Source organism: Orycteropus afer, unplaced genomic scaffold (assembly GCF_000298275.1).
Source record: "Orycteropus afer afer isolate SDZICR_OR568_19922 unplaced genomic scaffold, OryAfe1.0 scaffold00010, whole genome shotgun sequence".
Classification (NCBI taxonomy): Eukaryota; Metazoa; Chordata; class Mammalia; order Tubulidentata; family Orycteropodidae; genus Orycteropus; species Orycteropus afer.
The window spans coordinates 2657153-2682499 of record NW_006921597.1 but is presented as its reverse complement, the minus strand read 5'-3'; the positions used below and the strand labels follow the sequence as shown (position 1 = coordinate 2682499).

Genomic DNA, 25347 nt, shown 5'->3' with positions numbered 1-25347 from the left:
GCATTGTAAATTTTGGTCAATGACATGAGACAAAGTATATGTGAACTGCTGTATGAAAAGTGAATTTACTCTGTAAATCTTCACCCAAATCCTAAAAAAATAAAAGAAAAAAGTTCAATAGTAATAATGCCACTCCATTTTCATATGGCTTTTTACATTTGTTTAGCACTTTACTCATGACAACTTACAACAACCTAGTAAGGTAGGATGGACAGATAGAATCAACTTCATTTTATAGATAAGAACACCAATACAGAGTTTGTGACTTACTCTTTGTTAAATAGCTGGTATGTGATGGGATTGGAACTCGACTCATATTTTCATATTTTTAGTTCAATATTCTTCCTATCTAACCCCTCCCACCTCCACTGAGTTTTGGAAGCCTCTTTGAGCATTCATCTTGGGAAAAATAAAAGGAACTTAAATTTGATTAAGTTTAGCTTTTGTCTGTTCTTCCCATTAGTCTGGGCCTAGAGACATCTAAAAAAAAATCAAAAAACACAAAGAACCCATTGCTGTCTAGTCAATTCATACTTATAGCAACCTAATAAGACAGAGTAGAACTGTTTCCAGAGCTGTAATCATTATAGAAGCAGAATGCCACATCTTTCTCCTGATGTGGCTAGTGGATTAGATCCTCTGACCTTTTGGTTAGCAGCCGAGTGCTTATCCACTGTACCAGTAGAGTTCTTTTAGAGCAATCTAACACTGTTTTTCAGAAACAGTGAATATCTGTCCCAAGTAAACATTTACCTTCTCTGGGATTTTATTTCCTGAAAACACTGACATTTTTGTGAGGTAACTATAATTGATACAACTGTAATTAATACATTGATAAAATGATTCATTTTCACTGTCTGGCTGTGCTTGGGGCTTGAGAAGACAGGGAAATGGTCCCGGCCTCCCCCAATAGTGTAAGTTTTGGTTTGAGCAGCTGCTGATTACTGAACTGAAATAATGAGCGATGCTTGTTCTGATGGCCATGTCCGTCACTGTCTTGTGTTCTTTTCTTACCAGGATTTGAAGGGAACACCTGTGAGCGGAATATTGACGACTGCCCTAACCACAAGTGTCAGAATGGAGGGGTTTGTGTGGATGGAGTCAATACTTACAACTGCCGCTGCCCCCCTCAGTGGACTGGTAAGTGCAATGTGACAAATCTCCTAGAATGGGACATGGGTTGGTTATTGAAGTGGGCACTTTACACAAATTGCTTCAGGGCTGCTTTGGGATCTAAGTGTGAACTGAGCAGGAGTTTGTGTGCAAGATCATTGGGTATGTACCTGTAGTGCTAGCCTCATGTGTTCTTGTATGTCCACTTGACAGAAAGAAATATTTTCACAGGTATTCTTTTTATTTTGTCCACTGATTGTTTTGTCCTATAATTGGCCAAAGGATGACTTTATCTTTATGATTGAATCCTACGTATGGATTTTTTTTTTCTTTCTTGTATCTCTTTATGCACGTCGAACAAAAATAGACTTTTCTGCCTCTTAAGTTACAAGACTAGCCTTACGTAATTTTATAAATTTTTGGAGATTTCTGAAGTTGGCTTAGGCAATTTTTTCACTTATTTTTGAAAGTGATTTTATGCAGACATTTGATTCCAGTTTCTTTCCTCCTTCCTTCCCTTCCTTCTCTCCTCCCTTCCCTCATTCTCTCCCTATCTATCTATCTGAAGTAGAGACACTTAAAACCTTATTTGCTCTATAAACTTTCACCCAAATCACAATACTAAGTTAAAAAAAAAAAAAAAAGAATTAGCGATAATTAACAACTGGTTAAGTGATTAATAACTGTGTCTTTTGGAGAGAGATTGACTGACTTAATGTGAAACCCAAGAAGCAAGAAAACTAATCTTATAAGGAAGAGACTGCAGTCCCCATGATGGGCTGTAACCTAGCCAAGAAGTTTTGATGTTGAATCACAAACATTATTCCCTGATATTCTTTAGTCTCTGAGTTACTTTTCCTTATCTATAGCATCTAGTTATTTAGAGTACTCTAGAACTGTAGACTATGAATAGAAAAAAGAAGAAAAGAATTTAAACCTTTAATAACATGATTTCCTGGAAGGTCATACATTTCTACTTTTAATCCTCTGTCTTTTTAATTATTTTCCCACCGGGTTTCCCTAGAATTGGACTTCCCCTAGAATTCTTCATGGTGTCTTGATCCTTAAACTTCACTTCTATTACTATTCTGTCTTCTCTGTAGCATTTGCCATTTCTATGGTACATTTTTCAGAGGCCATTTATTTTTTTCCAACCTAAAAAAAGGTACTATGAACCCAATTACATGATAAACAATAACTGGAATGATTTGAGTTATTTTCTCTTTTTAATGATCCTCAGAAAAATATTTTTGCAGGATAAGATACTTGTTTGGAAAGTTGACCCCCTTCTAATCTCTCCTTGCTTGCCCTGTGGGAGAACAGTTCTGTGTGGTACTAAGGTTCAGAGGCCAGTGAAAATTAACAGTATTGGAATTTTGTTGCTGATTTTTCTTTGATACCACACTCAGGTTTCCTACTTTGGTATTAATTAGGAAGGCCCAAGCTTAGGGGTAGTCTTCTCAGTGAAATGCTATTTTACCAAAATTTCTTACTCCAGGATATTTAATAGTGACTCTTTTCTATCAAAGTCAGTATAAAATGTTTCTTTCTCCATGTGTTTTAATGCTTTCCAGAAAGGATGGCAGAGATGCTGGGTAAGTTAATTATGACAATATCCATTTCTTTTGATCTGCTGTCATTTAGTGTGACCTTCAGTCTTTGGTTTCCCACCACAGGTTTCCTTCCTCTTTTTCACTCATGCCAGTTCTCTGATTTCTGATGACAAGCCATGTTGTTTTGTCCTCCCCATCACCACCAAGATAAAGATTCTTCCTTTGTCATCTGGAGCCCATTGTAGCCTCACCTTGTCTGCTCCCCTGGTCTGGTCTCCTCTTGCACCCAGCTGCACTTTATACTCCTAGAATAGGACCTTCTTCCAGCTGTTATATCTACCTTGTGTTGTTTCACATCCTCTGTCTTCATTCACATGCTCCTTTTTTCTAGATTTCCCTCTGTCACACACCCCCACCGCCCGCACTGTTTTCCTCAACATTTTTTTTGCCACCTGATTCAGATCAGGTGGTTACCTCCTTCAGGAAGCCTTCTGTGACCTCTGTCCAGATGGACTGAGTGCTGCCCTCCTGGGCTCCCTGGGTATCCTGTGCATCCCTCTGTGACAGTGCTCTTCACAGTTATACTGGCATTGTATGCTGGATATGAGGGAGGAACTGAGGTACGGAGTGGTTGCACCATGAAGGACAGCAGTTACTAGTGCTCTTTTACAGAGTTTTGTTCTTGGTAGCGTGTTGCTGAACTGTTTATTGTACCCATTCTGAGCAGACTAACAGAAAGAAAATTTTATGTTATAGGGCTCCTATTTCTAAGTGAAATTAGAGTTCTACATTCAGATTTGTATTTCCTATGCTTCACAAATTAAAGAAATAAATGGAATTGGAGAACTGGGAGTTAACTATCATTTAATGAGATCCCAAATACTGTGCTAATTTCTATCTTTCATGTTGTGTTCACAATAACTAAATTAAGAGAGGGAGTTGTTAGCTACCATCAAGTGGGCCTCTGACTCATGGTGACCCCATGTGCATTGGAAGGAAACACTGCCCGGGCCTGCACTAACCTTTTCACAGATGATAATGCACGCTCAGAAAGTTTGAATCATTTGCCCAAGGTACGTACTTAGGAGTTGGGTTAGGAGTTGGATCTAGGTTTGTTGAGGCTCCAAATCTTACTCATATCTGTGCCCTAGGTTCTCTTCTAGGGCAGACTCGTAAGTTGATTTTGTTTTTTTGTGTAGTTTTGGTTGTTTCAGGATTTTGAGACTTTTTGTCAGACTGAAAGTTCAACTTAAAATTTTATTATTTATGATTTGATAATTTACTCTTTGTGATTTTCCTTTTTAAAAATTTAACTGGTTACTTTGAGGTTAGAAGTTAATATTATGTGAATTTTTATATGTAATCTGGTAATTTTTTCTTTATACCTAAGAGCCTTAGTACAGTTTTATTCAGAATTCCCTATATATTTTACAGCTGTAGAGTTGAAGCATGACTTGTTTGGCCCAGCTCTTGATAAAATAGAAAAGAAGGTACTAGAGTAGGCTACTGGGAAAGGAAATGAAGTTGCCAACTAGCTGGGAAAGAGTAAGTGAGAATATATGGCTGAAAAAATTTGGTATTAATTTGAATTAAATGGAAATTTGGCAGTTTTCCACAGTTTAATGAGAAAGCCTGGTAGACATGGTTTCATTTCATAAATGTACATACATGGAAAGCTTGATCTTTTGTAGCAAGTTCTAGACTTCAGGATGACCAGAAACTTTTTCCACCTTTGTTGTTGTTGTCGTTATTTGCCATCAAGTCAGACCCAACTCATAGCAACTCCTCCTTGGGTTTCACAGGTAGTATCGCTCCGGAAATAGATTGCCCAACCTTCCTTCTAAGGAGTGGCTTAGTCATGGTTTAATTTGAGGCAAATAAGTCAGCCTTTTTTTTTGTTTTCTTTTGTTCATAAAGCCTTTTTTATACCTATGGAATTAATGTCTCTAGTTATAGTTACTTTACTGGATAGTAGGAGTATTAATGGCAGTCTTTTCATTTATTCATAGGCCCATTTTGTTCAGTCTGGTAGCCAGTAGTCACATATTGCAGCTTAACATCTGAAATGTGGCTGGTCTAAATGTACTATTACTGTGAAATAATTGATTTCAAAGACTTAGTATGAAAAAGGGAACTCTGGTGGCATAGTACCTAAGATACTTGACTGCTTACCAGAAGGCTGGCGGTTCCAACCCACCAGCCACTCCTTGGAAGGAAGGTTGGGCAATCTACTTCCGTAGAAATACCGCCTTGGAAACCCAAGGAGGAGTCGCTGTGAGTCGGGACCGACTCAATGGCAGTGAGTTTGAGTTTGAGTATGAAAAAGAAGTAAAATATCTTATTAGTGATGTTTTAAATATTGATTAGATGTTAAAATAATATTTTTGATGCACTGGGTTATTAAAAAATACAGCATTGATTTTGTCTGTTTCATATGACTTTAAAAGTAATTGAAAATTAAAAATTGCATCTTTGGTTCTCATGTTTCTGTTAGACGGTACTGTAGATGCAAAGGTGTTCTGCAGATATTACCATTGCTGCCACTATGTGGGAGTGTCTCCTCTGACCTTGGGTGGTAGAGGGGCGAACTTGTATCCGTCCATAGAGGGTCCCTTGTGTTGGCCTCCCTAGAAAAGAGCGTGTTGGCCTTGCCCTGGTGTGGTGCCCCATCAGGTATGGCCAGACTATGTTATAGCCCGCCTGGCATGTCTGTCTAGAATGGTGTTAGTTTGTGTCTTTAGAAGTTGCCATTCTTCTGGACTACCTTAAACTCAGATGGAAAGAAGAAAGTGGCAGAGGGGCCGGTGGGCAGATGGTTTGTTTTCTTCTTTATTAGAATCTTGTTTTAGATATAAGTCTGAATGGTGGATATTCATTTAGGAAATGAAAGTATACCCAAGGATTTGATGAAGCCTGAGCATAAATGACTTTATTATTCTGTATTTGGCCCTAGGCCATCTTATCAGAGAAGTTCTGCTCTGGTAGATGACCATTTTAGGGGGGTGGGGAGAGTTTTACGAGGCCCCAAATTAATTACAGCCTTGTAGATGAATGTTTTGTCTACATATATTATTGTTTGAATTTTCTTTTTAAAGGTTCATTTCCTTCAGAATTAAAGTGGAACTCCAAGCTCAACTAAAAAATTCCTCTCTGTGGCTGCTTTTGGTTAGGGTTCACTCCTTGGGCAGATGTGATTTATTTTCCTGTGCTGGTTATTAATCCAGAAATGTAATTTCAGTTTGAGCTTTGAATAGTGGTTTGGGACGCTAAGCAGAAGTGAACAATGGAAGTTAGGTTAACATGAGTCAATAAAACTGACCACATTTTCTCTCAGCTCTCCTTCACAGGATGATGAGCCTAAAGAGTTTGTTAGAATTCCCATTGCTATTACTGTCAGCTGCTCCAATTTCAGTTTTTAAAAAAAAAAAAAAAAAATTGGCATGAATCAACAGACACATACTGCCAGAGGTTGTGCATGAGCTGCTTGTGTCTGGGAATGAAATCTTTTCATGGTGATATTTTTATTTTGAACTAGATGTCCCTGTTTCAGTCCAGCCTTTCATTAGTGACAAGGTACTCTCCAGGATAAGGCTTTTCTTACAACTACTTTTCTGTGTTTTTAAGACTATTGGGATCTAAAGCTTTTTGGCTTAGAGTGGAAACTATTTACCTATATCTGGGATGCAGAAGTGTTCTTATTTATGTTCTACGGAGGGAATGAGAAAATGCATCTCACAGTTCAGGGTTCTCTGCTATCAGTTTGATTGTGTGGACTCAGTAGTAGGCTTGCTATCTGGAATTCTGTTTCCCCACCTCAGTTTCCAGTTTATTGCCAGTTGGATAGCCAGTCAGAGTGCTAACCTGAAGCACCCTCATCCCAGAGATCCCAGAACTGATAAGTAGCCATGTTGGTGGGAACAGGGCTCAGTGGATAGAATAGCCCAAAAAATGCAGGTGAGACTCAGAGTGTTTTCCTGACCCTGTGGTCCATGACTCAGTGTCTAGCTTTGGGTGAATTCCAGGGAAGATCCAGTTTAACTTCATGACTTTTCACGCCTCCATGAGGTGGTCATAGGTAGCTTTGATAATAGTTATTTATTGAATAACTATTATAAATAACTTATTGTCTGTAATACTAAATGCTGTAAGAGACACAGAGAAGAAAAATATTAATTCTTGCATTTAAAGAGTGGTCATTAGGAAGAAATACAAAAGTCTACTCATAACCACAATCAGTTGTAGAAAGTATGAATGAATGTGAGTTTAAAAGAAACATGGATAAGAATTGAGAAACATCCATGTACTTGGTGGGGTGAAATGGGAGATTGAGAAGAGTTAACTTCTATTTTGAATCTGAGTAATGAGAATTTGGGGACTAATGACAGAGGTAGAGAAATAGGGTAAAGATGATGGTGAGTTTGAAGTGAATTTTCCAAGTGAAAAAACATTCAACCATAAAATACAGGAGCTCAGAATAGAGGTAGGGGCTAGAGATTCAGGTTTTGAGTCGTCTTCGGTTGCCATGGGAATGTATGGGAAAATGTATGAGGTGAATGGATGAGGAAGAAGATCCAAAGAATGAAGATGACGAAAGGACATGTATGAGAGGTAGCAAAAGAGCTCTACATTGCAGCATCATGGAGTCTAAGGGATGCATTTTAAGATTGTGCTCCTTACTCAACTGTATACATGTACACATGCCTCTGTTGCAGCACCTATAAGATATCACTGCTCTTACTGGTTTATAGGCTTGGCTTACCCAAGAGACTGTCTTCAGCCCCAGGACTGGTTTTAACAAAAGATGGTATTGAGTGAGTGATAGTTAAGAGACTCAATAAGAATGAGGCCTATGGAAAGTTAATGAGAATTTTGGAGATCATTAGAAATTTTCTAAAATGCCATTTCAATACAAGGGAAGGAAGAAGCCACTGCAGGGGGTTAAAGAAAAAAGTTGGTTTTGAGGAAGGGGAAGAGTGCCTGGGTGTAGATCGTTTATTCAAGATTTTGTACAGCTGACATAAGAAGAGAGAGATACAGGCCAGTAGCTGTAGGGTACAGAAGCTCTTCACATGACTAACCAGAGAGCCTTGGCTAGACTGAGTTGAGGTAGCTAAAAGCAGATTGGCTAATAAACTGAGTTATTTGGGAAGGGTTTACTTTTTAAAGTTTTGATGGGGAATAAATTAGGCATAATGAGTGGTGGCAATGGGGAAGGATAAGGAAATTATAGTCTGAGAGTAAGAAGTACCAAGTTTAATCTTGGAACTGGAGCAATGAGTATCTTGTAATAATGTCCAAAATGTGAGCATGTTTGTGATGTGGAGTGGATGTAGAGGTCTGTGTTGTTGTTGTTGTTATGTGTCGTCAAGTCGGACCTGACTCACAGTGACCCTCCTTAGGCTTCCAAGGCAGTATCACTAGGGAAACAGATTGCCCAACCTTCCTTCCGAGGAGTGGCTGGTGGGTTTGAACCGCCAGCCTTCTGGTTAACAGTCAGGTGCCTTAGGCACTATGCTACCAGAGCTCCTGTAGAGGTCTGTAGAGTTGAGGAAAGTAGAAACTCTTGGCTCAGATGACCTTATAGCTAGCTCCTCAACCCAAATATTGATTTCACAAGAGATGGGAGAAAAAAGAATGAGAGCATAAGCCATTATGCTAAAGTTATTCAAGAAAGTGGGAATTGGTCTGTGAGGACAACAGATAGAGGTGGTAATGGATTTATATTGTAGTATTTAGTGTTTTTTATTTGAAAAAGAATACATGTTTAGAAATACTTGGCTTTGAATCAATTTCTGTGATTACTAGTGTCAAAAATGAAATTATTTATAATTTCCTCCTATGTAAAATGAGGAATTAGTTTACTGTTATTTCTCCTTTGTGTTTCCTTCACACCCCGAACTTTGTTTAAATAGGTTGAATAATCCATATTATAGTCATACTGTTCTTGGATTTTAATTTACTTCTTTCAGAAATTACTCTTGATGTTATATTTTTTTTTAAACTCAATTTACGATATTTCAACTTAGCTCTCTGTATGTAACTTGTTTTGTGCTAACTACCAGTAGTACATTTATAACCTGTTTGGAATTATTTTTCACTCAAATAAAAAAAATGAGTATTTTTTTTTTCTCAGAAAGGGAATATGTAGGCATATTTTCTGAGCTCTTGACTAGTTGAAAAATCTCTCACGTTGCTTTCATGTACAAGTGACATGGCTTTGGCTGCATCCCTACCAGTATCTGGTATAACTTTATGACTTTTCAGGTCCCCACAGAGTGGTTATAAGTAGCTTCAAAAAGAAGTATCAGTGGAACACTGTTACATCCAGCGTATTCTATTGGATGCTGTAGAGATCCAAAGAAGAGAAAGATTCAGTACCTGCCTGGGTATTGAATTCTTGAGTCACAACCTAATCTTAAGTACCTAGATATTGTTCCTTTACTTTTTGTAGTAATTATTCTAGGGAAATCCATTGTCAGACTGGTATTTCTATGGTAGGTACCCTGGTTAAGCCCCTGCCTCCTCACTGCCTTTAACCAATATTTGTCAAGGTATATTCTCTTTTTTTTTTCTTTTTTCTCTCTTAGTACTTTTTGAGTCCTTTGAATCTTCAGACATGGGTCTATTTTTGACTTAGAAAAAAATATGTTTTCCATTTGTTTTAATATCTTCAGGAACAACTATTATCTTTATATTAGCTGTTCTTTCTTCCTCTTAACTAAAATCTTCTGTCTTACCATTTTAATCTGCTTGTTTTTTTTCCTTTGCATTTTACTAGAGCTTCCTCGGCTTTTCCTTCATGACACTGATTTATTTTTCTGCATTGTCAGTTCTGTCATTTATAACTTCCAATCCTGATTTTTGTTTGGATTACGTTCTTATTTTTTATAATACTTACTCATCTTATCTAGGTCCTTTATATTTCTGCCTGCCTCTCAGCCAGCTCATTAGAATCTGGTGTCCTAGATCATTTTCATCTCCTTAGAGAAGCTACATGTGTCTAATTTTTTTGACAATGCAGAACCAATTTTTTCTAAAATTTATTTGTTTCTACAAGTGAATATTATTCACAAGTATGGACTTTTTCAGCATGTTAAGTGGTAAGTTTCCATCTTTTGTATTGCAGAATCTTTTAACAGGCCCCATGTTGGTCTTTCTCACTTTACTCAATGTGCACAGAGTTGCTGATTGCCGCTTGCCTGTAAATAGGGTAGGCTGATTCTCTTTGGATCCCTTACTCTCAACCTGGATGCAGTTAGAGTTTTTTTCCAGTGAGGTGAGGGGCTCTTTTATGTAAACTGGTGTAACAGCCCAACAGCCTGAAGGAAGTGGGACCAGAGCCAGAGTGTGGGCCTCCTAGCAGGCCTCCAAAGCTTGGCATCACTTTCTTCTCTGTGTCAGGGGCCAGCTTTATGAATGCCCAGCCTTGGCCCAGCCTCCATGACTCTCCATACTGTGGTTGAGCCTGGTTGTTCTTTGGTGCTCCCACATCCGGATCCGCCCCACATGCACCACAGCCTTTCTTGTTGCTATAATGGCCACAGGAGTGCCGGGACTCCCTAGGGCTTTAAATTGCTGTTGACCTGCAGGGGTGAAATGGAGGTCAGTCTGTTCTCCCCACTGCAGCCAGAGTGGGCTTCCTGAAACACAAATCCCATCATGTTGTTTCTTTGCTTAAAATGCTTCAGTGAATCCTCCTTGCCTTTTGGATACAATTTCAAAGTTCTACATATAACTCCCTCTCTAGCTATATCTCTCTCAACTCCCCTGATGCATACCTTACAATGGAACCACACTGAATTTTTTTACATTGCCTCAAATGAGCCATGTTGTCTGATTTATTCAAATCTATACACACAGAGCTCTGGTGGTATAATGCCTAAGGCATTTGACTGCTAACCAAAAGGTTGGTGGTTCAAACCCACCAGCCACTCCATGGAGGGAAGGCTAGGCAATCTAGTTTTGTTAAGATTTGCCTCCTCAGAAACCCAAAGGGGGTCGCTATGAATTGGTATTGACTCAATGGCAGTAAGTTTGGTTTTTGGTTTTATGAATACACACTTTCTTCTGCCTGAAATACGCCACCACCCCTCCCCATCACTACACGTGCTCTCACACATATACACTTTTACACAACCTGGTTAGCTCCACCCGGGTATCCCACAGACTTTGACTGAAAGTTTCTTTCTCAAGTTCTCTATTCTTCCTACTCTGTACTCCCAAGGTAAGATGTACTACCTCTATTAAAACACTTATAACCCAGCATTATATATTTGATCATATTGTAAAATACCTGTTTCTCTATAAGTTCCTCAGGATAGAAGCCATGACTGTTTTGGTCACCATTATAATTCCAGTGTGTATAGATCAGAGCCCTGGCATTAGTATATGCAAATCTATTGAACAGTGAAAGTGAATATTAAATTTTTGAATTTTTCCTGACCTGACCTTGCCCTTCCAAAGTCTGGGCTGTTAGTTGGTTCTGTCAAGTTCCCATCTCCTTATCGCCTTGAGATACTTTAGTATCTTTCTTCAGTTTGGACAGTGTTTATTCTTCATCTCTAAAACTATGCTTAATGGTGTATGAAGAGTGCCATTTGTCAGTCAGTGTTAAGCATTTATCAGTATCTGGTTCCTAGAATTAACAATAAATATATTTTTACTGTCTCACTTGGAAGTTAGTAGTGAACATTTAAAGAAATGGTTTACATTTCAGAGGAGGAGCAGAGAGAAGGTGTCTTGCTAGAAGCAACATTGAAGAATAAAGAGAAAATCAGTCTTTTCTACCTTAATTTTATGCAGATGGAGGCATTTGGAAAAGGAGGATGGCAGGGATTCGGTAGGAGAGGGCTGGCTGGGAGAATGTCTTGAGGGAAGACTTAGGTTTCTGTTAAAGTAAGAAACCATAGCAGGCCCACCAAAATGTAGAGTTACAGTGGGACATGGTTAAAGAATGGGCAAAAGGCAAGGTGAATTTACATGTAGTAGAAATGAAGTATAGTTGAGAGAGATTTTGTTGAGTGTGGAATGAAAATTTTGTGTGTTAACTGGTGGATACATGGATGATGGGAACTTGGGATTATGAATGAACAGAATAGAGATGTTCTTCAGAGCTGTGAGAACAATGAGTTGAAAAATTATTATTATTTTAGGATTAGGGTGACTTAAGTAAGAGAAGACTGGATAAGCATTCATTTAACAAACATTTATTGAGCACATAAATATGGAGCTCTTGTGATTCAGTGCTTAAGGTATTTGACTGCTAACCAGAAGGTTGATGGTTCAAACCTACCAGCTGCTCCACAGAAGGAAGATTAGGCAATCTGCTTCCATAAAGGTTTACTCCCTTGGAAACCCATCAGGGTCACTCAACTTGATAGCAGTGGGTTTGGTTTTTGGTTTCTCATAAATAATATCTGGGTACTGTTGTCAGTTCTGTTGGGTGAGCTAGAGTTACTGCCCATTTCTTCATGGAGGTTATGGTCTAGTAAGGGACACAGACAGTAACCGTGTAATTATCTATAAAATTTTGAACTGTAAGAAATGCCTTTAAAAAAAAAAAGTAGATTATGAGAGCACATTAACAGGCAGAACAAACTGAGTTTGGGGTAGGCATGTTAGGTCACTTTGAGATAGTGACATTGGCTATGGACAGTGAGTAAAACTTAGGGGAAAGTGAGAATAAGAATATTCCAGGCACAGGGAACATATGCAAAGACCCTGAGGAGAGGAAAGAAATGTAATTATTTTGAGAAACTAAGAAAGGCCAGAGTGACTGGAGCTAGTGATATTTTAAAGGGAAAGACTGGCAAGGCAGGCAGAAAACATGGATAGGATTTAGAATTTTATGCTAAGTATAATGGAAGTCTGAAAGGGTTTTGAACAAACGAATTAGCATCGTCCACTTTAATGAAGAAATCATTCTTGTGGCTGTTTAGAAAATATTTTGGTCGGGAAGCATGGAAACCAAGTAAGATGCTTTTGAGAAATCCAGAAAAAGATGCTGGTGTCTAGGATTAGAGGTGGGGCATTCAGTTGCTGTGTATGTGTATCCTCTCCCTTCAGCATCATCCCCTGAGCGACTCTTCCACCTCTAGGCCACATATACATTCATGTGCTTGTACACATGTGCACACACACATTCTGCCATGAGACTAACCATAGACTCTAGTTTATACAGAATGGTTCAACTAGCATTCATCCCAACAAGTTGTAGAACTTGTGGAATCATGTTCTCAGTTGTTTAGCTCTAGCAGGGGAAGAGAAAATCCCCTGTATATAGAGGAGCAGGTTTTGTGGGATAGAGATGTCAGAGTGCTCTGTGATGATACGAAAAGATATGAAACCAGAACTCAGGAACTTGGGTGACTCCTGATGAGAAGGATATATCAGAGACTGAATTCTCTCTATTTAACCATAAGAAAGGGGGTAGCTGGGTCAGGGCAAGGGCCAGCCAAACTCATTTTTTGTCTGTTTCTCGTATAAAGATTGTTGTTGTAATGAGAGATGACCCTTAACGTGCCCATTGATGAGATAAAACTTTTTCCCACAGACTTCACAGTTGAGAGATGACTGAGAAGGATGAGTGTGTCTTCAAGGAGTGCTAAGACTCAGCGATTGTTGCTTTTTGGGGGGTGTTTTTTGTTTTGTTTTGTGTTTGTCTGCCTCTTCCCAACATCCAGTCATTTTCTGGTATCTTAATGAGAGAAATAAGGAAGTGTTTGTAACCCGGTGTATTACAGCTCATATATGGTGTATTTACTGGTCCACAGCTCACTTTGCTAGAGCTTGGTGCTAATGAGGCCCAAGTTATGGTTTCCATTTCACTGTAGACCTATTAGGTTCACTCTGTTGTATTTACTGCAACGGGCTGAGCCCATAATATTATTACTCAATCATCTTGTGGTTTCAAGACCATAAGATGGGACAATAAGAAAAGTCAGCATGGAACTGATCATACTCCTTCAAAAAACAATACAAATTATTATTTTTAATGCAGATTATGGTGGGTCCTCTTCCCCTACTTTGCTCAATCCTGCCCCGTGCCTCAGTGGTCAGTTTAGATTCCCCTTCCCCATTTTGAAGACTTACTTGATCTGTAGTGACCTCAAAGTCCTTTTTCACACTGAATGATTTCCATTTCTAATTCTTATATCTCCAGTTCTTCTCCTAGGTAGCTGTGCAGACTTAGATAGGTCACTGTACTTCTCTGTGTCCTGGTGTCCTCATCTTTAAAGCGAGCATGTTGGATTAGCTGCTTTCTAAGATGTAGTTCATCACTGTATACCAAGTGTCTAGTACAGCCTGGGTGAGTGTCAGACACAGACCCTGCCCTTGTGGAGTTTAGAGTCTAATGGGGCACAGAGTAAAAAGAGTAAACAAATGCATTTATAATGACAGTTTATGAGTGGGATTGAATGGAATAGATAGAGTGATGGAGATTAATGAGGGAGGTGTATTTGGAGATCTACTTAGGTTATAAGGGAGAACTGATGGTTAAGAAGTAAAGAGCCATATGAATAAGAAGGAGAAGAATGTTCCAGGTGAAGAGAATGACATAGGCAGAGGCACTGATACAGGAAAGAACTTAACGTTTGAGGAACCACCAGGAAGCCATTGTGGCTGGAGCAAAATGCATGGAGAGAATGTAGCTAGTTAAGATTAGAGAGAAAGGAGGGCCAAGATCATGCAGGATAATATGAGCCATAGAAAGTAGTTTGAATTTATTTGAAGTGTGCTGGGAAGATTGAAAGATTTTAAATGAGGAAGATATAATCTGATTTTTATCTTAAAGATACTTCTCTGGCTACTGTGTGGATAATAGATTGAAGAGGGAAAAGAGTAGAAGTGGAATACTCAATAAGAATACTATTGCAGTAGTTACGGGAGAGATGTCATGTGCTTAGACAAATGTGGTGGCAGGGGAAATGGGGAGAAATAGATGGATTTGAGACATATTTAAGAGGCTGAAGTAATTGGCCAGAAAACTGTTGGTAGGTACAGGTGACTGTCAGTGTTTAAGGTATAAATCAGCCACGGATTTGGTAGTGTTCATATCAGGGTAGTCCAGGCTCATGGTAGTAATAAAGAAGTTAGTTTTTTAAAGCACGTTTTCTCTTTTGCAGATAGGAAATGAGAAGGCCCAAATAGCCTACTGCCTTAGTCCAGATTTTAAATAGCAGTAGTCTGTAATCTCTGGCAGGTGGAAATTACTAAGAGGAATAATTGATGCCCTCAAAAACTTGCCTAACCAAGCTTTGTGCAATGTATCTTGGAAGTTCACCAGCAAAGCTTGTGTGTTGACAAAGATGCATGCTGAGACTTGTATAAATAAATGATTTAATAGCGTGGTAGGGTATGGAAACAACACAGCTCTCTACCTTTTCACCAGAAGGCTTGTCTATGCTAGGTAGCCCATAACTTAGCTTTCACTCCTCCTCTCACTATTTAAATTTGCTTTTAGCCCCTCCCATATTATATTGACAGACTAAATCTTCAAACACAGCTTTTGATCATGTCATCCCCCTCCCATGAATCTACAATCTCATTCTTTTGCTGTTTGTAACGAGTTCTGAATTCATAATCAAATTCAAAGCTCTAAACAGCCACCAACCTTTTCTCCTTTTAAGATTCAACACAAAGAATTTATTCCATTTATTGTAATATCTTCAGGACCTAAAGTTATATCCCTAAGTAAGCCTCTCTCCAGCCCAGGTGGGTGCTTTCTTGGTGTGGAGTAGTTGTTGTTGTTATGTGCCGTGGAGTCAGACCCCTCCTTGGGTTGCCGAGGCAGTATCACTATGGAATTAGATTGCCCAACCTGCCTTCCGAGGAGTGGCTGGTGGGTTAGAATCGCCAGCCTTCTGGTTAGCAGTCACGTGCCTTAGCCACTATGCTACCAGAGCTCCCAGTGTGGAGTAGTGGGGAAAGCCAAATGACCTTAGACAATTTACCTAACTACTCTAGATGGTCACCAAGAACTTTTCCTATCTTGATAATCTAGTGGCCTTCTGTTTTTATTGCATTCTACCATGTATGTTCTTTAATTGCCTTAAGACCCTAAGATCAGGGACCTAATCTTTAGTTTTTGTGTATCAAATCCAGGACAGGCTGCTTTGTCATACTGCCATGGAAAAAGCATTAGATTTGAAGTCAGACTGATCTGGGTTTGAATGACAGCATTCTCACTTAGTAGCTTCATGACCTTGGGAAAGCTATTTAACCCTTCTTATTTTTAGGCTTCTGCATTTGTTTCCTTTGTGCCAAGAGGGTGGTGACATGAAGGAAGTGCAGTATCTTAGCAGACATTCCTTTGGGAATTTTGGAGCAAGCAGTTATAGTGGCCACCCTGGTTATTGTTTTCTGCATTCTGAGTTTAAGAACTGGTTGATAGAATTGGAATTAGGAAGGGAAAAAAATCTGGCAGAATTGAGGCTAAGAGGAATGGCTGATAAATGTGCTGAACCTTAGAGAAAAATTATCCATTCTGTAGAAAATTACTTACAAGGCATTTTTGTCTAGACTCACTAGATTTCATGTCTCTAACAAACAGTATCTAACCAATACATGGTCTGAAAATACTCAGTGGAGGCATCTGACCTCCCAAAATCAGTCTTGTTAAAAAAAATCATGAACTGTACCCAAAAGTGCATTTTATTTTTGGAGAGTAGTTTGCAGTCATAAATTTTCCCAGTAATCTGATCATGTGAGTTGTGATTTTAATCCTCACCTTCTTTCTCACCTTCTCCATTTCCCTATGCCTGTGTGCACTTGGGAAAACAGACATGCAGAGATGGTGTGATAGGTCAGCTTCACACCTCTAGTCTTAACTGTTAAGAATTTTAGAGTCAGGCAGCTCTAGTGTTCAAATCCCAGCTCACCTGCACACATTGCCTAACAGTGGACAAGTTATTTTACCTCACTGATCCTGTTTCCTCAAGTCTAAAAGAGATCATTTTTGTGGTAGCCCCAAGTACAGTATCTGGTTCATAGTAGGCAATCAGTAACTGTTTGTTTCCTTTTCCTAAAAGTGCCAATTTCTATTCCAAGGATTGGCTCATTTACTTACTGTGTCTTACCTTAATATTTAAGTGTCTAGGTATTGTAAGAAAGGTATATGAAACATTATTAAACACACAGCATCTTATACTCAGAATTATCACACAGCCAGTCAAAAAGAAACATTACATCTAAGTTGAGCATGTTCAGAAAGCCAATTTGGTTTGGGGACAGCATAGATTCTTTGAATTAGCATAAGTTTGAGAGACAACAATCTCAACAATATTCCATGGTACAGGAACTCGTCACCTATTTCTTGGTCATGTTTTCATTTCTAAATCCCACCTGTATCCTACTAACACAGCTATTTTTATTCTGAGAAAGTATTTAGCTAGCCTAGTAAGGGAGCAGTATTTTATAATAAATGATATCATCTGCCCTGGGGGAGATGATTGCCTAAGTGTCTGCCTCTGAGACTCCATTTAGTCACCACCTCACTTACTAGCTCACTCACTTACTCACTCGCTCTATGTTAGTTAATACTATGGCTATAATTGACAGAAACCCAATACACATTAGCATAACTGAGAAGAGAAACCTATTGCAAAGGACATCTCTTCAGATGGCTGAACCACTGAATGGGCTCAGGGGTAGTTGGGCTTCAGGAACAACAGGAACTAATAATTTGAATGATACTAGGACTCTACTTTTCTCTTCTCTGTCCATCTGATTCATCCTTGTCACTTTCCACACAGGCTGGCCAAAGTCCCTGGTCTAAGATGAGTCCCTAGTCCAAAAATTTGGAAAAGAAACACAATGATACAGCTTGGATCAGATGCCCATTTGGGTTCAGTCACTTGTAGCCAGGAGAATGAGATCATTCATGTCAAGTCATGGTGGTTCCATTAGGAATTACTTGAATGAAATAGAGTGGAGAGAGAACACAGAAGGAGGTTGTTGGCCAGAGAATTCCAGAGATGCTCACTTACCCATCCTGCCATCTTAGGTAGTGGACGCTTGGCTGAAAATACAAAGAAAATCCTTGAGCTGAGATTGCTTGCAACCAAGTGATGGGAGATGGATGTGCAAACAAATTCAGTGTAGTAGTGTTGCCCGTATATACAGGTTAGGAGTACAGTAAAGGTGGTCAAGTTAGGTTAGATCAGACACAACTACTGTTTGTCAGCAATGATGGCTTCACAGCTGGGCACATTATAGGCCTTTTGCATCTACTTGAACTGGTTGAATTGTTAGTTATTCTGGGGACTAGGGATAGCCTTGCATTTTCTGAAGAGAAACATGATATGTTTTTGCATTAAGAGGGCTCTTCATCGAAATGCCTTCTTGAATTACTCATTGAGTAATTGAATTTTAGCTATTTGTCAAATTTTGGAGAGTTCAGATTATCTGAAGTTTAGTTCCTTCTCGATAGCTCTCTAAGCTGGTCTTTAAAAGACTTCTAATAAGGCCAATTAATTAACTTCTTTTACAGGTTTGGTGGTCTGACACTAAACTGATTGCTAATAAAAAAATTCCTTGGTTGTAGTTTGAAGTCCTACTCTGTTCCTTGTAAGGGGACCCAAGAGGCTTTGCCTTAGTCCCTCATTCTCTGCTGTAGTACTGACCTGAAGCATAGCTATAGGTGGTCTCGTGTTTGTCATCCTTCAGTTTGCTCTTTCTCAGGCAAAGCAAACCCATCCTTTCCCCCATCTCCTGTTACATTGGGTGGGCTTCGTCTTGTTCCACAAATCCACATTCTTGAAGATTGCTCCACTGTCATGATTCTTGGCTTGGCCTTTTATATCCATATTTTACCGAATTTTTTATCCTCCTTAATCTCTTCTCTCTATCCTTGCTTGCCCTAACATTTTTATTTATTAAACTTTTTATTTTGAGATAATTATAGATGCACATGTAGATGTAAGAAACAACACAGAGAGATCCTGCATACCCTTTACCCAATTTCCCCCAATGATAACATCTTGGAATCAAATATCAAACTCCCAACCTGATCACCAATGAATAATTCTTTTGACCTGTACACTTTCAGATTTTCCTCTTAAGTGAATTTGAAGGTTGGATAACTAATGAGAAAGGAAACAAAACAAACTTGGGAATTAATTTTTAAAATCCATTAAAAGCCATGTATTAAAAATTCTTTTTCTATTAAACTTTCATATAATATTACAACCATTGAAACAGTCAAAATACAGAACAGTTGCTATAGCATTTTAACACATAGATTTCTTCACATTTTTCTTTTTCTTATCTCTTAGACTCTTCTCATTCATGTATTCATTGCCCCAGGGGTTTAACGGTGTCAAGATTCCTACAGGTTTTATATTCTCTTTGATACATTGACTAAATTCTCATGTTGTCAATTTCTTACAGTGTAAACTTGTATTCTATAAATTACCTACCTAGAATAAATATCATTTGAATGGCTCAGGGTGGCCTTAAAATTCCACAAGACCTGATCTGTTGTAAGCTTTGTAGTGTCTCAGTTTCAGACGAATCATGATGTCCAAGAGTATGGGGGCCGATGTGGTCCTGATCTTTGAGACTTAAGAGCTCTAACCAGTCGCTTTCCCCTAAAAGGACAATTCTGCACTGAAGATGTGGATGAATGTCTGCTGCAACCCAATGCCTGTCAAAACGGGGGCACCTGTACCAACCGCAATGGGGGCTACGGCTGTGTGTGTGTTAATGGTTGGAGTGGAGATGACTGCAGTGAGAACATTGATGACTGTGCCTTCGCCTCCTGCACTGCAGGCTCCACCTGCATTGACCGCGTGGCCTCCTTCTCTTGCATGTGCCCAGAAGGAAAGGCAGGTAAGGACAGCAGGAAGACAGAGATGGGAATCAGGAAGGATGGGTGTGTATCCAGGACCTCACCTTCTCTCTCATCCTGACAGCAGTGTTCTTTGAATTACCATCTTTAGGAATAGGTCACTCAAGACTTTTCTTCTGGAAATGTAATCTGCTAGCCAAAATGTTATGTGTTATTCTTCTTCCTTTGGGCTTTAAAACTCTGTATACCTCAGTTTTTCATTCCAAAAAAAAGTAACTATGATCTTTGGAGGTATCCGTCAATCTCCTTCAGCTCTCAGGCTGAAAAGCACCTCAGAAATTAAGACAAGTGATCAAATGGATTCAAGCACTTCACTTAAAGAAGAAATAATCCATTTTCTGGAGTTGGCAATAGAAAAGTATCTAAAGGCAATGCAGCCCTCAATGTCTATGGAAAAATTCCTGTAAGGGAGGTTTTTCACAACTACAGAGTTAACATTAACATCACTCCAGTCTCTGTCAGTTTAACAGCTTCGAGTTCTAAAAGTAGAAAAGCAATGAAGGGGAAAAATGTGATGGAAGAATATAGCTGATGCAGAGAGAACGTTCTGCCCAGAAGTTTTGAAATGTTCTTGTACCTTTGCCTTTTCAAAAGCTCCGCCTCCAGCTTTGTGGAAGAAGTCTTAGTTACCTGTTCTTACGCTAACTGCAGACTGGAAAATCCAGTTCCTGTGTGAACTAGGCAGAACATGGGGCCTGGTAATATCTTCAGTCTGGGGGCACGAGAGCCAGGAATGTTGGTACTATAAAAAGGCTACTTTCAGAATGGCTGATGATGTTCAGCTGCTTTTTTTCTTCTCAGGCTCCTGGAATGCTGATGGTCCTGTGTGCATCAGGCAACATGATTTTTCCCTCCACTAAAACCAGCTTGATTTAAATTGTATTTACAATTTCTAAAAAAGACATATAATAAGTCAAATATCAAACTCCCAACCTGATCACCAATGAATAATTCTTTTGACCTGTACACTTTCAGATTTTCCTCTTAAGTGAATTTGAAGGTTGGATAACTAATGAGAGAGGAAACAAAACAAACTTGGGAATTAATTTTTAAAATTAATTAAAAGCCATGTATTAAAAATTCTTTTGACATTTCTTGACTTAGTATTACATGCATTAGGGCCAGGAGAAAAGCAGAATGATAGCATATTAATCTTTTTACCTCTTTTTTTTTTTTTTTTTAAAGAAATCATTCATGGTTTGATTTCAGAATCTCCAAACAATTTAAGTCATGGCAGAGGGTTGAAGGATGGTTTGTAGTTAGAAGCTCTTAAACATGGAAACCATGGTCTCTTCAAGATGCCTGACATAGTTTTATGCATAGAGGATAGAGCTGAGTGAGTAAAGTAAACTTAAGTATGTGAAGGGGCTTTATACAAATCCCCATTTTTGTAAGCAAGGCTGAACTGTGTGAACAGCTACTTTTGCCTGCACTCAAGTGGCTTAAGTCCCAGCATTGAAAAGTGTTTGACGACCACCGTCTTTCTTCCCATTCATTCCTACGTTCAACAAATATTTATGGAGTAGGAACTGTGTTCCTGAATTTTACTCCAGCAATAGCAATAGCAAAAAAAAAAAAAAAAAAGGCTGTTGAGGACAATCTACAAACAAAATAGTCTGAAAGCCAAAGCAAAAATGGATTTCTCAAAGCTTCAGAGAAAGAAGGGAAGTAGCATATGAGGTCATTCCAGTGTCTGACCTCCCTCAAGCAGCATGATTTTGGGGAAGTATGGTTGCCAGCAAAAATACAGGATGTATGCAACATTGGTGATACAGTTACACTAAAAAGTTTTTGTTTTTGTTTTTGTTTTTTTTTAATCTGAAATTCAAATGGAGCTGGGCATCCTCTGTTTTCATTTTCTAAATTTGGCAACTGTATCAGAATACCTCCAGTTTCCTATCTCCTACTCATTCTCTAGCCTGTGGGTGTCCTAGCAGAGGTCTAGCCAAGGGATCAGGGGCAGAGTATTAGAGTAATCTATAGCAGCTGGTTGCTTTGCTGATGGTTGTAGACTGTCCCTAAGGTAGGGTCAGGAAAGGGAATGTTGCATCTAAATCTCCATGTTAGATTTTGATCAGCTGATCATGAGATTTTTTTTCCTTCCCTGTGAAAGAGAAAACTCTTTACTAAAGTGAGGGGTATTTTATCTTCTTTGTCCCAAACTGTGACAGGTCTGTTGTGTCATCTGGATGATGCATGCATCAGCAATCCTTGCCACAAGGGGGCACTATGTGACACCAACCCGCTGAATGGGCAGTATATTTGCACCTGCCCACAAGGCTACAAAGGAGCTGACTGTACAGAAGATGTAGATGAGTGTGCCATGGGTGAGTATACAGACCCTTTTCCTACTCATTGTGATGTCTGTCAAGTTCAGCAAGCATTTAAACATAAGCATACTTTACTGTAGGACCATATTAAATACAAACCTCAGGTCTGTCCTGATACATGTGCACTGTTCTCACCTAACCTTTTCAAGATAACCATATATTCCATTCTGAGAAATGGAACGTCTGAATGGTCTGTACTTGATTCAATATGCAGCCCTTTCTCAGTGACAGTTTGGTCAGAAGAAGTACAGAGATGCATAAGAGTTTAGATTGCCCTAGTTTCATTTTCCTTTTTATTTTTTTTAATTAGGGAAGGAAATAGGGAATTGAGAGCTAGATCATTAAAGGACTGGCCTTAGTGCTACGAGCATCAAACCCACTTCTGTAGTCCCCATTTGTTGAAACTCTTTCAAGAGCTTTGATCTAGTAATCGGTGCTTGTGTATTTCAGCCAATAGCAATCCATGTGAGCACGCAGGGAAATGTGTGAATACAGAAGGTGCTTTCCACTGTGAATGTCTAAAGGGCTATGCAGGGCCTCGTTGTGAAATGGACATCAATGAATGTCATTCAGACCCCTGCCAGAACGATGCCACCTGTTTGGATAAGATTGGAGGATTCACATGTCTGTGCATGCCAGGTAAATGGGTCCATCTGTGGAGACTATCTAGAGAGAAGAGACTGCACATTTCCCTTAGGTGGGACATTCAATATAATACAGCAGTTCCACTAGCTTTTTCAGCATTGAATTCCCTGTATTTACTGATGAGTATATGAAGTCAAGGATTCCAGCCAAAGGGACCCTTAAAGAGTAAGGTATTAATGGAATTTTTAGAGCTATATAGCTAACATTAGGCAAACCAATTAGGTCTAAATCCGGATATGTGAACTTTCAGAAGTGAATTGTATTTAATCAAGTATTCTTTAATAAAGGGTGCACTAGAAGAATCCTTTGTATACCAAACTTTCTTAATTCTCTGATATGCTACAAATTCCATACCATTCAATTCATTGAAATTATTTTATCCATAGTTACATAGGCTCTTGCCAATTATCCAAAGTAAGGCATGTTTGCTTATGTTTTGGAGCTCTTCTGCAGAAACCATTTCTTGAGTCCTCAGAGGACAAATCTAGTTTAGAGTGATGATCATGCTTCCTATTTAAGGATGCAAGCTCCTCTCACCTTTGGAAGGCCTCCTGACCTTGACCTGAACCCTCAGAGCAACAGCAACTCAGGCTCTGCTGGTCTTTGGGAACATAGAGTGGGGACTTTTTGTGGTCTGGCACTATCTTGAAAGTATGGATTGGTCACAGAGATTATAGGACAGTCTTAGTTTGCATGCTAGGTCTTACCTGTCTCTTTAAAGGTGACGTGCTTCCCTCATTATTCCCCAATCTCTCAAAGCTTAGAGTGACTATTTCCTGTTTTCATAGTCCCCTTTTCCTTTGCAGAAATGTTCTTGCTTGTAGAAGATGTAGCCATTTTTGAAAATGTGTGCTTTCTTGGATAGAATACTTCTTTCCTCTGTTCTGAGCTACTTGTGTGGTCTACTTTGTTCAGGTTTCAAAGGTGTGCATTGTGAATTGGAGATAAATGAATGTCAGAGCAACCCTTGTGTGAACAATGGGCAGTGTGTGGATAAAGTCAATCGCTTTCAGTGTCTGTGTCCGCCTGGTAAGTGCCCACCACCTGCCCCTGTTTTCTTTTAAAGCACAAAGCCTACTGATTACAGGGAGGGAGGAGGGAGAGCATGTGTGTGGGCTAAACATGAGGAAATCATTAAAGTGAATACTTCATGATAGTGTGTGTGTAAAGATGGGGAAATTGTTTTAGCTAGTGTATCTTCCAAATCCTTTGTGGCCAGAAGTCCAAGTCTATTCTTGAGTGGCCCATGATCTCTCTGTCTGTGTGTATATTTCGGAAAGCTCATACCTCACAGAGGCCTTGTAATAGGCTATCCAGGATTCCTTCCTCCTGCATGGGTCATGTTCCTGAAGCCCCTCTATGAGACTATTATTTCTAGACATTTCACCCATGGGCCCAGAAACAGCACAAGTCAGTTTCTTCCAAAGAAAGCTATGTCTCTCCTTTTCCTTCCCAAAGCTGTTGTTGAAGATATGCCAGATTGTCTGCCTTATGCTATGTATAGCCTCTCCTTGTTTCTTCAGAGAGGAGGTTCCAATTGCTTCTCAAGCTGTAGTTACTTGCCTGAGGGCTCCTCCCTATAGCATTTCAGTCCCTACTTACTCCAATGGTAAGATCTATGCCTGGAAGAAACAGTAGTGGAAAGACACTACAGGTGTCTTCAGTGTCCCTGAGGTTCACTCAATTATTTGAGTTACCTGCTGGGAAGAGAGATTCTCTGTATTGCTGACCCGTTGGTATAAGCCCTGCCAGTAACCTAACCCACCCCTTCTTTGGCATCATTTTTGTATTAAAAGAAGACACAGGATAATTTTTTGAATTGTGTTAATGATGTGCCTTTTTAAGGTTTCACTGGGCCTGTTTGTCAGATTGATATTGATGACTGTTCCAGTACTCCGTGTCTGAATGGGGCAAAGTGTATTGATCACCCAAATGGATATGAATGCCAGTGTGCCACAGGTAAAGTTCTCACTTTCCATCCCCTTGGTAGGCCTACCTGAATGAAAGCAGAATGATAGTACTGGGCTAGCTGCTCTGCCAGGCCGGTCCACCAACAGGGCTGCCCTGTGTTCATGAGAGGCCCTCTTCCAGAAGATTTTTTGCTGCTTTCACTATTTCCTTTTATAACATCTGCCCTCCTCTGCGCTACAATGGTGGCCTGGCCTGGTTATTTCCACTTGGTGCCCAAGTCTTTCTGGGGCAGAGTTTGGCAACAGTGAGTTTCCAGCTGGCTTGACCTACTCCTTTGGGAAAGGGAAGAATTCCAGTTAAAGCTATTTTTCACTGAGGCTTCTCGGCAGGAGGCTTGTCTCCATGTTTCTCGAAGCAAGTGACTGAACAAAGGCTGAGAAATTTAAACACCAATTGTGTGGAAGTGCAGAGGTTTTTTACATAAAAGAACTAATGCTGTTGCGAGTCAGGTGTGTAACCAGCAGGAGAGAGCACCCTAACTGGGAATATTTGGGCCTTCTTTTCTGCGTTCTGCTACTTGTTCACAAATATACTATGTTTTTGGATCTGTAGCCCCATTTCTCACTTGGTAAGTGGATTTGAATAGGCCCAACATCCCCTGCTACACATTGGATTCTACACAGGCCTGCATTCTAGAGAACAATGAGGCTTTTAAATACATTAGTAGGAAAGGTGAATTCTCCATTTCTTTTTTCTCTTATTGCTTGAAAGAGAAAATAAGTTATGAATATAGTTCAAAGCATTATCTTATTTTAGGAAGATGGATTCTTAAAGTATTTTAAGTGCCATGTGCATGGTTTCTTTCTAACCACAGGAAAGCAAACTTACTCAGAAAAACCAGTGTTAGTATTTCTTTGGGAGCTCTGGTAGCATAGTGGCTAAGACA

The 25347-nt window shown here is 39.4% G+C and overlaps 1 protein-coding gene across 1 annotated transcript in view; it reads left to right on the top strand.

The window, feature by feature from the left end:
- The window catches only part of NOTCH2 (notch receptor 2), a 251073-nt gene that overhangs the window by 158934 nt on the left and 66792 nt on the right, over nt 1-25347 (top strand). The window contains 6 exon segments of the mRNA XM_042782172.1: nt 1018-1140; nt 19263-19496; nt 21687-21842; nt 22296-22484; nt 23406-23519; nt 24336-24449. Coding sequence (XP_042638106.1) covers nt 1018-1140; nt 19263-19496; nt 21687-21842; nt 22296-22484; nt 23406-23519; nt 24336-24449 — 930 coding nt within the window.